Genomic DNA, 17,362 nt, shown 5'->3' with positions numbered 1-17,362 from the left:
TTTGGAAGTGGTCAAAGCTCTATCACATTTACTCAGGAGAGGAGTCACTTATAAGAAAGTGATACAAAGAACCACTAGTACTGGATCCAAAAAGTTTGCTTGTATTGACAAAACGTTTTTTCTTATTAGAAATCTTAAAAAAAAACATGAAATTTCTGAGGTAATCAAAGTTGGTTTCAGCATTATTCGTATTGAACATGTTCAACTATATTGATAGCACAGCTGATCAAGTTACAAGTTTAATACAAGAAAATAACAATCATGACATAGTAAAATCTTTTGATATAATGATTTTCTATGGACCAAAAAAAAATTTTTGGGAAAATTATATTGGTATTTTGAGAGGCTTCACCATTGTCACAGGTCACATTTATGCTGTTTCTGCATCTTATCTAGTTCAGTATTTTTTCCCTCTTGGGTGATAGTGATAGAAACCGAGACACCTAGGCTCTGTCACACTCAGTGATTGTCCGAGTCCACGTTGTCCCTGAGGACTCGGGTACCTATGAGGAACCTAACTATTTATTGAGCTTGAGAAAGATATATTAAATACACGGGCAGGTGCGATTACGCACCTCGTCAGTAAACAAGTATAAAACTTATGATCGAAAAATGGTGATTCATGTAAAATAAATCACAGGTTTTAAATCACGAAATCATCATAATAATCGTCATAATCGAGGATAGTTCTTGATAAAATTTGATTTGAATCTCTTCTGGGATTTTCATTGAATCAGTAACTATATCATATCAATGAAAGCTGGCAATCTGCTGCTGGGTTGATCTAATTGCTGCACCGTGTGGTTTGATTTGGTCCAAAGACATTCGTGAGTAATTGCTGCCTGTATCCAGCTTTTCGATAAGCCCACATGGAGCAAACTATTCTCGACTACTCAGGCTTCTCTTCTTCCTCTTCTCGAAACAGATGTACAAGATCGCTGTCTGGGTGTAGTAATTTAAAGTCTGTTTTTTTTCTATTGTGGTGTTTGTTCAGTAAACAAATGAACATTTATACTTCACACACAAAAAATAGCTAATAATATGACTTATTAACTGCTATAAATTTATCCATAGTTTTAATAAGTTACACTCAGCTATAGGAAATACTTATATAACTGCAAAGATAGATTTTTATCTGCAGGACTATTTTTTTCCTAAAAATAAATCCATCTAATCAAGTCCATTTCTTTGCTTTTTAAATTTCCGTAATGGTGATCATGGGAGGGAGATGGAACAGATAAGGGTGGGAATTGAAGCTACAGATACCACAAGAATCCTATTGGTTTAGTGCTGGAGGTTGGGATTAAAACTTTTCTGCAAAGAAGGCAGATGAGACAAATGTTTGGAAAACTGAGCTAACCAAGTATGACTCGTCTATTGTAAAATCAGTTCACATAGAATGGGATATTTATAATTAGAGCTTGGAAGTTTAGGCACTAAAAATGGTCGAAATAGGCTGGCAAAAAGACACTAAAAATACCTAAAATAGGCCCTAAAAAAGCATTTATGATTTATTGAAGGAAGGAAGGAAATATAACTAAAACCTAAGGTATTAAGGATCTAAAAACTAGCTGAAAAATTGGATGCACTTAATCCATCTGCTGTTTTAATTATAGTTTATAATAATTGCATTATTATCCAAGTTAAATTGATTTCAAGCCCAAAATAAAGTATTTCAGGTCCTTCAGATCAATTCTAGGGCCACCATTAACAGACGCGGAGCTCAAAGAGAAAATGATCCTTCGAGTAGCAAATAATTCTCATTTATTTGATGTAAGAATTAGATATAGAATAATCACCATCATTTCAATAGTTGACGCATAGCTACCTTGTTCTAATGTTGTAAAAACAAATTATTTTCTTTAATATTCCCACATATGCGGGACTCTTCCAAGCGTGGGGGCCCTGTGTGGCCTGATTTGTCACGCACCTCTGCTCAATTTAATCGAATACCAAAAAATATGTATGTAAAATGAATGGTTATGGTGCTTGCAGTGCATTTATTGTGTAAAAAAAATCAAAACATGGGCCCCCAGAGCTCTTTCTTCTCCTGCCCCACCTTGTGTGAGTCATGACGTCAAGTGATGACCTCTTGGAACAGTCATCGATCAGATATACATATACAATGCAGTCCAATGTCTGAGTGAGACATAATGTGAAGCATGCTGAGAAACAAGTTCCTAATTTTCCTCTGCTTTTCTAATATGGGCTGCATTCATCTGAAACACTACATCTAACACCATCCAGTCAAAGCAAATTTAACTCATTTCAATACCAAGTTCCCTATCTCTCAGATCACTTATTTGCTGGAGGTGTGGCACACCTCCAGCTCCAAATGAGTTAAATTTGCTTTGACTGGATGGTGTTAGATGTAGTGTTTCAGATGAATGCAGCCCATATTAGAAAAGCCGAGGAAAATTAGGAACGTGTTTCTCAGCATGCTTCTCATTATGTCTCACTCAGACTACAGACTTTGTGAGGAAAATTCATTCTGAGAGTTGAGAACAAGAGAAATGCTTTTTAAAAAAAATTTTCTTCAAGTTGATATCAAAGTTTTGCATATTATGGCCTCTGAAATGCACCAATAAACTTAAAACTATGTTAAAAGAGGCATTTATGACAGAAACTGTTCAAAAAAGACATTTATGGCATTTTGCCTGAACTTCCGGACTCTATTTATAATTGCTGGTAAGGTCCCCCCCACATAATAAGTAATAGTTTGTTTTGTTTCTTTTTGCCTCCCAATGACGGAAAAGGTACCAGTACACACCCCCACCCCAGCAAAACATTTTTTTAAAAATAAATTTTGAATACAATAGAACTCCAATTATATCCAAACTTCAGTTATCGGAATCCCTTTGAGAAAAAAGAAATCAGCAAAATCTACATTTTAAATATTTAAAAGTTACAAGGAAAGGATCCCAAGGTGACATTTTAAAAAAGTTTTGAAAAAATTACTAATGATTCTACTCATTTAAATATGCACAAAAATATTTAAAAATTTGACGGAATTATTATAGATCACTTAAAAAATTTAAATATTAATATTTTGAATGCCAATAGATGCCAAGAATAAATTTAAAAATCCTGCAACCCTAGAGTGTTAAGAGTGACATGATTCACACAACACATGATCAGGTTAGAGCCACTAGAATATGCATTTAAAGATGCCTTAGATCTGGTATAGTACACATTTAAAGATGCCTTAGATCTGGTATAGTACAGGTAAAGAAAGATATGAAAAAAAGGAGAAATAACGTTTTTGGAACAGAGAAGCTGGAGGGAAAAGAGGTAAAGAAAGTGAGGAGGCTTTTTTTAGATATAGCCAAGAAGTGATGAGTAATAGAATTTAAAAAAAAAATTTATCAATTTAAATAATTTTTTGTGACATTAATAATTGAATTCTGTTATTTTTTTAATGAGTTTCTGAGTGAGATGAGTGTATTTAAATTTTTTCATAATTTTTTGAGGACAATACCTTGGGACAATTTCCTTGTCAATAAGACATGATTGCACGCGCACATGCAGTGCCTTGACATAATACTAAAATGGATGGAGCAGCCCAAGTGCAACCATCTGCAGTTACTCACTATCATTCGGATGCCAGACTTGGCTGCACAGAAATGAGTAAAGACAGTGAGTAATAACAACTGAGTTTAACCTGATATGTTCAAGCAATTATATGTTTTAATATGGTACGCAAGTACAAAATGTAAACAAGATTGTTTTCATAGTCATAAAATACATAAAATAATGTTTGAATTACATTTCATACAAATTCATTTTTAATACAATTCATTTTTTTTACTAAGAAATAACCTTTTTTCCATTAATTATCCAATTATCTGAATGGGGTCCAATCCCAATTGATTGGAATTCTACTGTAGTTTTTTTCTTAAACCTTAACTGATGAAATAAGAAACAGCACTATAAATTGCTCATTTTTGTAGTTAATATTTAATGAGTGTTCGATTAATTTCCAAGCAATTAAGAAGTATGACACCCGAAAGCTAAATTAAAATGCTTTATGGATCTTAGCTGTCCAATTTGCTATATAGTATTTTCGCATAAGTGGTAACATAATATTACACTAGGCATAAGTTATACTGAGAAAGGAGTGATCATGGTATGTTTTTATTTCTCTGTACTACTTAGATAGCAATGTTATTGAGAATCTGAACTGCTGCTGGTGATCGGTAGGGCTATTATCTGTCCATCACTGAGCAACTGTACTTGATGGCTTTGTTTGATTCGCATCAACTGGTCAGTGGTTGCACGAAGGATCTGTATTTCACTTTGATCAGTAAGAATTTGGATTTCCCCTTGAGCGGTCTTCAGAAGCTAGATCAAGATAAAATTAAAAATAATACATATTTTTGTTTAATGCAAATAAAATAAAACCATGATGTGCATTCCTATATATTTTAACTACCCAGTGCAAATGTATTTTTGTACTAGCTAATTTAAATATTGAGATTTTAAGAGAATGTACGTGAAACAAGTAGCCACTCACATCTGTTTGCTGCAGGACTTGAGCCAGCAGATTTTCATCGATGGAAGTCACTTCTCCACTCTGACTGCTTGGGCCACTTCCCAATAGATCAGGAGTCACTTCTACATTCAAGTTCTCAAAGTTTTCGGAGTTACTGGCATTTGTTGCAAGATTTTCCATGCTCTCATTTGAATGTGGGCTGCCGTGGCCACCCTTGATGGGGGAAAAAATCCGTTACAAAAAATAAATTCCCGGAGATTTTGTCAATTTACAAATCAACATATAGTAATTTGGAAAATATTGAAGAAAAGAGGGCTTTTTATTTTTACTTCAGACCCGACAGCACGTGCACAGGGTCCAACAGATCCTGATTCTTTTAAAGATGGCTTGTCTTTTCAACCCACACACATGGGGTATAATGAGCTCCATGCTTGTTTTTACGTGATTTTCAAAACATCTCACGAGTTAGCCCAGAACCAGTCACCTGTTCTTATGAAAATGGAATTTAACTTCTTGAAGGCAACTGCCTAGAAATTTTCAGCAACCAAGATGCTGACTGAGCTGTTGGACCATAGTTACAAGGTTGCAGAACAAGGTTGTGAAGAGAGTGAAAAAAGCAATTTAAACTAAGAAAATTCTGAATAAGTTCACGTATGTGTTCTTCAGGGCTCCCACTTTTTGGTAAAATGTCCTACTTATCCTACTTTTTACCAAATCCTATCAACAGAATTTGTGTAATCCTTTTTATTCAAGGAGGGAATCAATATATTGCCAAATATTATAAATGTTTTAGATTGCAATTAATGATTTTATCAAAGCAGAAAGTATATGATTTTTAAGGTTATTTGGGGGGGAAGGTGTATGTGGACCATTTGGCTTATTAATTTTTCATTTGCTTAGTTTCAGGGTTCAACAAATAGAGTAGCCATTAAAAACTTCTGACTGGATGGAAAAAATAATTTTGTATTTACTAGTTCATGGTCTTGGACAGTAACTAACGTTCATCATTCAAAATTATGGTCCACATTTTAGGTATAGGTGAAACAACAGTTTGTATTACAAAGCAGTTGGACACATAGGCCGACAACATAATCATAGTACAATGAAAAATAATCACTTTTTTTTAAAATTCTAATTAAAAGTTCATTAAATACAGCACCTCATCGACACTGGGACCTAGAAGGCTCAGGCCACATGAGCCCCCACCTTCCGAAGCAACTTTCTGAAGTCACAGAGTCCCTTAATAGTTCATGAATATTCAATGCAATCCAAACCGGCATACACCCTTATAGGGCCTTATATATACAGACATCTAGCAACTAGACCCCCCTCCCCATTTTCTTTGTATCAGAGCTCCTACGATGAAACATTCTTTCCAACACAAGTTTTGCAAGCTCGACTATGCAAATAAAGCCGGTTTGGGACTTTTAAAAAATTATTTTTAAAAGTTTAAAAAAAAAATTTGAGAGATTTTGATTTTGCTATGATTATGTTAGAGGAATAACCCTCCCGTCCTACTTTTTAGCCCTATTTTTTCCTACTTTTACTAATTGTTTGGGTAGGAGCCTTGGTTTTATGAATGAAAAATAAATTTGTTTCCCTGTACAATATCACTAAAATGAACATTGGGCACATGCCCTAAAGTCCAAATTTTGATACACATGCTGATGGGTAAAATGGGACGTCTCTACAGAGTAAAACTTATGAATTGAAGGGTAAAAGTGGTGAACACTGGTCATAAGTGCCAAAAGGGAAAATATTGGAAAAATGCAAAAACTGTTTCTGGAGCATACAGGGGCGTTCATATTTGCAACCTCTTCACGCACTCTTTTAAACCACTTAGAAGACTGCAGGGCATTTCTAATAAAAAACAGTGTTTGAAATTTTTTTTTCGTTTTGGCACTTCGTTCACCATTTTCACCCTTTAATTCAACTAGTTTGGCATCATGGTACTATAAAACATATTTAGAGGTCCATATATCATGTGGAATAGGTGGGGGGAAGTAGTACAAACCTTTGGGAACAGTGGTAGTCCTTTGATTTTTCTGCGGAAAGCAGTTCTGCACTTGGAATCAATATTCTGTTTTATTCTAAACCAATCTTCAGCAGTTATCCCAAAGTGAGCGATGAGGTGACCTGAATACAGAAGAAACAGTCATGAAATTTCTTCAATGCCTACCAAAAAAATGTACATACAGTAAACTCTTTCAATAATCTAGCCATGCACCAGTCTGTCCCATCCAGTAACCTACCATTTTTCAGGTATCTTTTCTTTGATCATAGAAGAGGAAAACATGTCTCTGAATGTCTGTGCAGAAGTTTATATTATTTTGATGGGCTTTTCCAATAAACTTCCAGTAATCTGGCGATTTCAGTAATTTCGTACACCCTGGTCTGATATGTGCCGATCAGCGAGAGAGTCTACCGTACATATGAGAAGTGACTCATTACAGACACTGGTGTATGCAACCTCCACTCCTGAGCTCAGACAGTAGTTTTCAGTAAAAAAGGGAAAAATATTGATGAACCTTCCCCACCTTGGGAAAAATCTTGTGTACACTACTGATTGTAGATGTATACATTATTGAAATGAAGAAATAGATGTTCTTAATTTATATGAGTAATATACAGTAGGTCTCCCAATTATCTGAGCCTCAATTAATCGTGTTGGGTTGTCGGAGGTACAGGGTTTAAGCTAGATAAAAAATTCCTTTAGAGAAAAATCAAAAAGGGGAGAAAAAGCTTTAGCAAATGCTAATATGACTGATGGATGGATGTCTACTCATTTCATACCTTCTGTACACATTTTTGCAAAAGTGGCTACTACTTCTTACCCGCATTCTAAGATTTTCTTCCACGTTTCACGAAAAATTCGACTGTATCTTAAACCATGCTAAGGTACAGAAACTGGTCTGGGGAATTCAAACCAGGAGGGCGATAGGAGCTATAGATATGACACAAAATCTTAACGGTTGGCTTAGCCATAGTGTGATAGTTCATTTTTCTGAGGCAGGGGTTAAGGAAAATGAGTTTGGAAGATTGTGTATCTCTCACAAAAATCTTAAACTTGCTCTCTGAAACATTTAAACTGCTTGATGACAGAAGACATTGAAAGACTATTTTCAAAGCAATGTATGCAAGTAATCTTTGAAATGTTGTAAGCTGTAAGAGAGAGTGCATCAAGGCCACTATACACGTTCTGATATGCTGACATCTTACAGGTAAGTCTACATAAGCATAATATGTCAGGAACATGCAGATGACGTGTGCAGATGACATGCACATGATGTGTAGTTGAACTTATAGTATTTCATATAATTTTATACTATGCATATATGGTTTTTTTTTTTGTTGAATTGTAAATGAGTAAACTTAATTTCTATCCCATTTTGTGATTTCATTCAACCTCAAAATTTTTTAAGTTCTATATTATTCAAGGTTTTGGTTATCCAAGATAGGTCCAGTCTACATCAGCTTAGATAATTGGGTTCTACTGTATACACACTCACATACAAATTGCTGTGCAATGTATGTAGGAATTTATTGAGCTGCTGCTGAAAAGGAAGAGATATCGTAAGACTGAGAGAAAATTAATTTGAGCCGTAACAAAGAAGCACTAGGCATCGAGAAGTCGAGTAGGAGAGAGCAGTTTTGATATGAAGGAAGTCTTTAGTGAGATTTCAATGTATTAAGTTGTGATAAAGTTTGTTCTTATCATAAAAAAGCCCTAGAATACATTGCTTACTTACAGCCGCAGCCATTGCTGGGAGCTTGACCAATTTTTCTATAATATCAGAAGGGGGCTTTTTTTTCTTTCGTTGGTGAAATATGTTTCTCCTTGTTTTGTTTAAGAGGTCTGAAGTACAAGGGGTATAAGTGCAATGTTAAGTACATGTGTTTTATATTTATTGTGCTCTATACATCTGATATATTATCAGAAAATGCAATAAAATTTAAGGTTTCAAAGTCTTGCGGACCAAAAGTGGGTCTATTTTTTTTTAATGTAATTTTAAATGCAGTGCCAAAATAACCATTAAGAGTACTTTATTGTTTTCAATTATTACACACACAATAATTTGAAAAACTGATAACGTGAATTCTTGCTTTGTCTATACATATCAAATACATAATTCTCAAACTGACTTTATACTGGAAGCAAAACATCTGACTTGCATTGGATTCCATAAATGAATAAGGGATCAAGTTTCTTCTTCTTGTGCTTGCCAGTTCCTGATATGTTGGAACATGCTTGAGTTTCTCGATCAAACAGATAATCTAATAACGTCAAAGCCATCTTCTCTGCTGTTGAACATGTTGTGTTGATATGAAAGAGCTCTCTGCAAAATAAAACATATGTTGTATTTGCAAAAATAGAAAACCAATTCAGTTTATTTGTCATTGTAGCATCTATTATGAATATCACTGCAAAATGATTTTCTACCAGTTAATCCAGGTGAAATTGTTTGGCATTGAGAAAAGTAGAGATTTTATTGATATAATGAAGCTGAATTTAATAGGCCTATGTTTGCTTGCTCTACCTTTAATATAGTTTGGATTACAGTGCAAAATACAGCGAAACTGACAATTCAGTGCATCAACAATGATTCTGCTTCTACAATGAATTTTAAAAAATTCTTCTCCTTCATGCTTCTCTCTCACTTGTAGTTTACTAACAATCTTCAATTCTGTATATAAAGTGATATCTCGGCTAACTAAGATATGTTCCAAAATCACCTTCATTAGGCAAAATGTTATTCACCATAGGTTTTTATGGAAAATTCATTCCAGGTACTACCCAAAATTCAAAAAGGTAAGTTTTCTTTAAAACACTAAGGAGAATTATAAAAAGGGCAAAAACTGACCTGACTTTAGTAGACTAGGCTGGTATTAACCAGGACTCAAACTCAAAAAATGTTAAAAAGTAAGATGGGGAGGATACTCCCCTTAGACATCATAATCATGGCATAAAAAAAAATTCCTGAAGCAATATTTCAGTATCCTACAAGATTGACTCAAGTCAAAGCAAAATGAAAGTAATGACTTGGTTACAAAAGCAATTTTTGGCCAAAACAGTGGACTAGCTACCACAGATAATTCTTTTCTTCTCGCAATACATATTCTTTTTTTGGCATCTTCCACAGTCCAGTCTGTCAACTCTCTTTGACAATGCACAGCAAATTAAGAAGATGCTCCTTCGAGACCACCTTCACAAGCACAGTGCAAAATGTGTAAATTACAAGCTTTGATGTAAATAAGTCGAGGCAATCAGAATGGTTTTACTGTGTTGACATCCCTTTTTTAAAGGGATTTGTTACATTTTACTATTCAATTCCAGTGTAATCGTTTTTGAAAAATGAAGCATTTTCATTTCTAGCTCTTTGCTGAATATTGTAAACATTGTTTATGAATCTTCATGCCCTAAAAATACAAAAGACAATTGAATGCTATTAAGTAGCATCAGAATCACCAAACCTGGAATAGGCCTATGTATCCAACTGCTTTGTTAGACAAATGCACCATAATTGTAAATGATGAATGTTAGTTACTGTCCAAGACCATGATAAGTACATATAAAATTATTTTTTCCATCTCAGACAGAAGTTTTTAATGATTACTCCACTTGTTGAACCCTCAAACTAAGCAAATCAAAAATTAGTAAACCAAATGGTCCGCCCCAAATAACCTTGAAAACGATACATTTTCTGTTTTAGCAGAATCATTAATTGTAATCTACAACATTTGTACTATTCGGCAATAAATCGATGATTCCCTGCTCAATTGAAACCAATTACATGAACTTCGTAGATAGGATTTGATAAGAAAAAAAGTAGGAAAAGTGAGACATTTTACCAAAAAAGTAGGAGCCCTGTATTAACACAACCCCAGTCGAGTTCATCCATTTGTGATTTGGTCAGCTCATTTATGTGTCTGATACATGCAGATGGGAAAGATAAGCTTCTAGATCAGTGGTTCTCAAACTTTTTTCAGCCGTGGCTCCTTTGCACAATTCATGATTCTTCTGTGGCTTCCCAGAATAGTTTAGTAGTTATTTATCCTTATGAAAGAGGCATTTTAAAGCATAAGTAGGCACACGAATCAATATCTCCAGCTTGTCATGATGCCCAGACAAAGGTTGACGATGCACTCTTTGAAAAACACTGATCTGGACTGTTCAGTTTGATACCAAGAGTCTTGCACTGAAAGAACACAAGCTCCATTTTTTTCACGCATTTTTCATTAGCTGAATCTTTTAGTTTGATGTAATAGTTCAGAAAGAGAAGTGGAGGTACATCTGGAAAAAGATTCTGAGGTGGCCATGAGTGACTCGGATGAGAGTAATTCAGGTGATTATCGGCAAAAAATTAAAAATTTAGCTGACAACGCGGCTGTTTTATGTTAACGTGTGCATCCATTTCAATAAAAATTTTCATAAGCCAAGTGCGCATTCATTAGCTGAAGTTTAAAAGATCATGAAAATATTTATCGTTAGTAGCCAAAAAATTTGTAAGCAAAGGCATTCGTTAGCTGAGGTATTTCTATACTTTTAGAAAAAATTGGAAGGTGTGGTAGTTAGTACCCATAAAAAGACCAACAACATTTACAATGAAATTTATGGTTGCAATGCACTCAGAGCATCAGAAAAGTGAAACTTAGAAACATGGCCAACAAGCAAAAGTCTTTTCCTGACATTTCTGCTCGTAACATGAACATAACAGTCAATTATTCGCCATATACAAATTTCTGGTGAGAAGAAACAGCATCGACAGTCACAGCTGATTGATTGCTCAAGATCACCAGACCTAAATCCACTGGCCTTTTTCTTGTGAGGGCACATGAAAACATTAGCCTCAAAGCAGAATATGCCGAAGTCTGCGACGTATGTCGTAGAACAATCAGTGCTATTGCAGAACAATCGGAAAGAATTTTAAGAAAAATGTAGAATCTGCTTTGGGGAGCATTAGTGTATGAGACATCTCTGTAGACTCTGCAGAAAACCTTTTTGCAAGAATCCAATCCTTGTTGGGGGGGGGGGGGGAATCGATACAACACCGGGAATCTATGAGAGGGTTACCAGCCTTTCATCATTCATTGATGTGAACTGGGTAAGGTACTTTCAAATGTCACTTTGAGCATCTCCTTTAAATCTTTGCTGATCTGCACAAGATTGTGCAACTCATTATGTCCGTTAAGTCTATTTTTCTCACTATTAAAACTTCAACATGGACAATTTACTTTATGCTTTTCTAACACTCTGAGTGGATTGCAACTGTATGTTCCATTGTAAATACAGGTCCTCTTGAGAGAGAGAGAGATGGGTACTATCACCCTCTCCAATTTTTTCTTGACCGTTTGAGAACACCATGTGTATTTTTCAGTAAAAGTGATAAACTGTCTTTTGGTAATGTCTTGTGTGTTACTTATTTATGTCTCTACTTATTAATGTGTTACTTAAATATTACTTATGTCTCCAATCGCCTTTGCAATTTTGATGAATTTCACTACATTTATCACTTACTGGTAATTATGCATAATTTTCAAATGAGGCTTGCAAGTTTGATGAATGTGGAAAATCATAAAAAAATGTTTTCATTTAGCCACTTACTGTTTTTCTCTTGTATATGTCATTAAAATAATAAGATAAACACATAAAAATGATCTCAGTCTTGGTTATTACTAATCAATATAATCCTAGACTGAATTTTAAGCATAATAAGCATCTGGTCCAATAAAGACCAGATTTTAAGTAAATTGAAGACAGGAAATGGTAAATGCAGCAACAAGTACAAAAAAACACCGGGAAATGTGTGTTTAACTCATTCTAAATAGTTGAAACCGTGTTAGTAGATGACACTTAACATGTTGGTCTATGGTGCCTGAAACTTTTTCTCTCCTGTAAAATTTTTTGATTTGGCACCTACTGCGTTTAAATTTTTCAATTAGTAATTAATAGACAATTTATCATATACAGAGTGAATTTCATCATCGCAACTTCATTCTATCTCTTACCGTATTTGAGTTATGGTAGAAGGAGAATGTTCAAAATCTAAGAAACCTAAATTTGTGAAGTTCCAGAAAGACTCAGACGTAAATGAAGCACATATTTAGAAAATGCAGAAAAAATCCTATAAGGTGACAGCATTTTTATCACAGTTGCTGAATTTACTGGTGAGCTACAAGCACTGAAAGATCGGTAAAGTGCAAAATCGAATTGTTGCCAAAAATCTGTAGTCATCAATTCCGAATGTTTACCTCAATTAACACAGATTTCAGTAGTGTATTGCAAACAATAGGCTAAATTTCTCTTGAGCTAGAATATCGATTGTAAGCTCTTTGAAAAACTCGAGGAATGGGCAAGTTTTTGGTAAATTTTGACTACTTGTAGCTAGAAGGATGATTGCAGAATAGGCATCTACAGATTTTGGCAACAATTTGACTTTGCACTTCACCAATCTTTCAGCACTTGTAGCTCGCCATTAAATCCAAATATTCTGATAAAAACTGTGCCACCTTATAGGAATTTTTTCTGCTCTTTCAAAATATGTGCTCGGTCTTTCAGGAACTTCACAAATTTAAGGGTGTTTTTTTTTTTCAGATTTGACACTTTTTTTCTATCCACCATAACTCAAAAATGGTAAGAGATAGAAAAAAATAGCTATGTGTTTAATGTTCAACTTGAGCTCGTCTATCACCCCTTTCATTTAGGAGATTAGGTGAAATTCATTCAAGCTGTATACCAATATGAGTATCAGATTATACATAATAAAATGGTAATGGTGGTAAATGTATATAACAATTTATATAGATTATACTATATTATAATTTATAGTATATAGATATTTTGTTATAGTACATAAACAAAATTTTTATGAAACACTCAAAAATGTTGGGCTATTATGCATAATCAGCAGATTTACTATTTAATTTTCAATAACATATTTATACTAGACAGCCAAAAAAAAGTTTGTGTACTCGAGTACTTTGTCGGATGCCTTTTAGTATGCATTTTGTCTTAAACTCTAGCTTTTTCAAGTGTGAATTTCTTGAAATTTTTTTAATACTGACAGCAAAATGCTTTATTTGTGAAGTTTCAGTCAATACACATATAAGTATACACATTACAAGACACTTAAAAACCTCTTCATATCGGACATGATAAAGCAGGTTTTGACCTTATATACATTATTTTAAAGCTCACAAGTAAGTAAATCTTTGCACTTGACACTTGAACATACATAATACTAATTATGAAACAATCTTTTCATGAACTTACGTTGGGGTCATCGGACATCGTACCCTCAGTTCAGGTCTCGTTTCATCCCCCAACCATGAACCATCAGGAAAGTCATCTGAAAATTATTTCACTATTTTTAAGTGTGGTAAAGAAGAAAAAAAATCATGAATCCAAACAGAATAATTTAAATATCTATAAATTTACATTGAATGGCACGTTGAATAGATCTGAATTTGTTCAACTAAGGTCTAACGCAGTGTTTCCCAAAGTGGGCAATATCGCCTCCTGGTGGGCGATAGAATGGTCCAAGGGGGCGATAGAACCTACTGATTTAACATAGGATCCTATGGGGTTTACTTGGGGGGGGGAGGGGGTGATGAGAGGAAAAAATTTCTGATGAAGGGGGCGATGGAACAAAAAGTTTGGGAGACTATGGTCTAACGTATGAATAGTTAATACACTTATGTATAGGTTATCAAGCCTAGCATGTTCCAACTGTATCATAGTTCCCTGGGCACATAGTGATGTCCTAGAACCCCCTGCACCTGGAAGAACCAGCACACCTTAATACAGCTCATTTTTGTGATTGCAACTCTTATTAATACTCAGAGATTTCCTATTTAAAGCTGCTTACGGCTTTTTTTTTTCACAATGGGTTTTCTGAAAACGTAAGCAGGATCTACTACGTAGTTATTTAAAAAAGTCTTACCTCAGATCTTGTTTTCATAGTCCCACCCAAGAAACTTGAGGCCCCAGTCCGTATGAAGGTGGGCCTATGCATTAAGATGGCAAAAAGTAATCAAAACTCTCCATGCTGTTTGACTAGAAATCCTCACAACTAAAAAAACCCAGAAAGAATCTTCAATTATTTATTTTTGGACCTAAATTTTCTGTACAAAGAAAAATTTGGATTCGACAAGTTTCTTCTTGTGCGTTTGTTTGCCTGTTCCACAGTTAGCAGGTGGGAGGAATCAAGGTTGGGTTTTGCCGGGACAGTGGCAAAAAGTGGAATAAACCAGGCAAAAATTAGTAAAAATTATTATTTTTACTCAAGACATGCCAAGCTTGGTTTTTCAATTACAAACTTAAAAAACGTGAAATATGAAATTACATGGCATAAAAATGAATATTTTCAGCAAACCAAATATATTAAAACATGCATCACCCAGATTTGTTATAAAAAGTTTATAAGTAAAAGACTGATTATTGATTTATAGAATTCACAAAAAGATAAATCAATTTTTTAATTCTATGAATTTTTACCAGGTGTCAAAAATTTTTGCTTCATCCTAATAAAATACACATCTAGATTTGTTATCAAAAATTCATAAGTAAAAGACTTTATAATTATTTATTTATAGAATTGAAAACAGACAAATCCAATTTTTTAATTCTATGAATTGTCACTGGCAAAAATATGGCAAAAACTATGTTTGTCAGGGTGGTTTTTACCACTGTGGCAAAAACTTGCCAACCCTGGGGGTAATGAAATCATCAATTGAAATCACATTTATTTTTCTTTTAAACTCCCTTCACACTATCATCATCAAAAATTATTCCCACAAATGACCAGTATTAAAAGAAAGTCTTTTTTCTTGATTTGAAAACAGCAAAAAAATTTTCAAATGAGCAACCAATGATTCAAACGGCAGTGGAAATCTAGCCAGTTTGAAAGCAAGTCTTACAAAGGAAATTGTAAAAAGAGTTTTGCACTTGATGTTAATCACAAAACTGGTGTAAAATATATTACACCAATGTAATTTTGTCTGGTAAGGATAATATTGCCTCAAAGAAATAGGTACATCCATGGAATATTCATCAAGATCAAATCCAGGAAGAATTTTATTTTTTTGCTATTTTGATTTACCTGCTGTATTAAGTGTAATCACCGTTACACCAGGTCCTAGTGGCAGCAGTTGGCTGTTGCTGTCTTCAGAGCTGGCCGCACTATCTCCGCATACTGTTAGGGGGAGACAAAAGGAAGTATGGGATATCTTTTATATAATCCCAAAAGGGAAGGAAAATAATCATTTTTCTATTGTGAAGCATTTGCAAGATTCCACTTTAGATGAAAAACACAACTCACCTGCAGATCTGGAAAGAAAAAGCACAAATTTAGAAGTATCCTTTTTTTATAATAATTTCATTTTTTTATTTGACAGAACAGAACTCGTAACAAAGTACATAAAAAGAACAGACAACAAGACGAAAATAAACAAAAACAGATACGTACATGCACCCACTTTGTGACCTTCAAGGGACTTCTCGTCCAGCATACTAACTGGATCACAGAATTCACGTAAATAAACAACCTTTCTTATATTCTAGCTTACAACAAGCTTACTTCGAGCAATAATGGTTTGTAGACAAGAATATGTACTGACCATTTTAAGCTTTGTCAGAAAAATCAGTTTAACATTAAATCTTAATGGCTGAGGTGGGGAGATCAGTAATGGTCATCTCCCACTAGCACTTTTCTCAATACATATAGTGACCCATCTCTCATTAGCTTGCATTTTCCCTATCAATTAAACCCCAAATTTTACTATCTGATTCTACTTAGATGATATTGGAAACTTATCCACTGTCTTCAACATACTACCCACTTGTCTAGAAATGAAGCCAGCAAAAAATCCTTCAATTGACGTATAAACATTCCCTTCTTATGTAAATTTTGTAAGTTAAGAAAAATTCTTCATTGTTTAAGGGTACAATGGTGCCTCGCAATTTGCTCTTTCATAATTCAACAATTTTGCAATTTGGGGAGGGGGATCATGCATACAAATTACTTACATCAGGGTTTCTCGAACTGTGTACCACCAATCTTGGTTTAATAGGGTTACTTCATAAAGGTTTTTCAAAGCAATTCTTTGTTAAACTGCTTTGCAAAGCCGTGGATAGGTGTTGATTATAGAAAAGAGCACCCCATGGGTGAAAAAATGTTTGAGAACCCGTGACCAACATCTTTTTTTTTAATCATAACATTGAACGGTTTTTTCAAAGAGATTCTTTGTCAAACTGCTCTGGGTAACCACAGATAAGCGTTGATTAGGGGAAAGGGTTTGAGAACCCCTGATATAAGTAAATGATACGTATAAAGTTCCGGAAAAGTTGAAAAAAACAGTATTCAGGATCATTTTTCTTGAAAATAGTAATTTTTAATGTTTAAAATTTTTTTCCGATTAGTCAAGCCTGTATTTGTAATATCAATTGGTGGCTTGATCTAAAAGTACACCAACCTTTCATTCAGGATAGCTGATAGTTGTTCAACTTTCTCGTCTAATTCATCATGTGTATCAGAGATGAAGTCTAACCTTTCTTCTATGCTGTCAAGTCTTTTTGTCACTTCAGTTTGCACCAGAGCAAGCAGCTCCTGCAAAGAGAAATTATGTTGGAGAATTTTAGCGAAATTTTTGAATTTGTATCCAGCAAGGGATTCACTGTATTGCCCATTTGGGACAACTAAATAAGTTTCTGCTGGAAAGGGAACTATTTCAGTAAATATGTACAGGACAAGATCAAGATGTAAGTAAAAATGTTTTAACAGGAATGAAAATATTTTTTAATAAAGAAAAACGCCTAATAAATCTCAGAGTAGGAAAATACTTCTGCAATCACCTCCAAAGATTTCTTTGCGT

The 17,362-nt window shown here is 34.3% G+C and overlaps 1 protein-coding gene across 1 annotated transcript; it reads right to left on the bottom strand.

Annotated features, from left to right (window-relative positions):
• Positions 1-3,658: 3,658 nt before the first annotated feature.
• LOC149075767 (protein BANP-like) lies at positions 3,659-17,102 on the bottom strand. The gene is made up of 7 exons (XM_089243275.1): positions 16,964-17,102; positions 15,592-15,684; positions 13,764-13,839; positions 8,666-8,829; positions 6,507-6,628; positions 4,514-4,705; positions 3,659-4,341 (listed from the first exon to the last, which is right to left on the bottom strand). The coding sequence occupies exons 1-7, from the start codon at positions 16,968-16,970 to the stop codon at positions 4,165-4,167; spliced, it is 831 nt and encodes a 276-aa protein (XP_089099401.1). The 5' UTR covers positions 16,971-17,102; the 3' UTR covers positions 3,659-4,164.
• Between the last annotated feature and the right edge of the window lie 260 nt (positions 17,103-17,362).

Source organism: Pholcus phalangioides, unplaced genomic scaffold (assembly GCF_987345545.1).
Source record: "Pholcus phalangioides strain wild (caught in Gottingen) unplaced genomic scaffold, Ppha-v1.0 ptg000015l_1, whole genome shotgun sequence".
Lineage (NCBI taxonomy): Eukaryota > Metazoa > Arthropoda > Arachnida > Araneae > Pholcidae > Pholcus > Pholcus phalangioides.
Note: the sequence above shows the minus strand (reverse complement) of the source record. Positions and strands in the feature narration are given on the sequence as shown.

Excerpts from the sequence above, each read along its gene's own strand:
- LOC149075767 (XM_089243275.1), bottom strand. Across the intron at positions 6,629-8,665 it reads ATTCATTTATGGAATCCAAT|GTCACCTCATCGCTCACTTT; the intron begins GCAAGTCAGATG and ends TTCTGTATTCAG. Across the intron at positions 4,342-4,513 it reads AAGTCCTGCAGCAAACAGAT|CTTCTGAAGACCGCTCAAGG; the intron begins GTGAGTGGCTAC and ends ATCTTGATCTAG.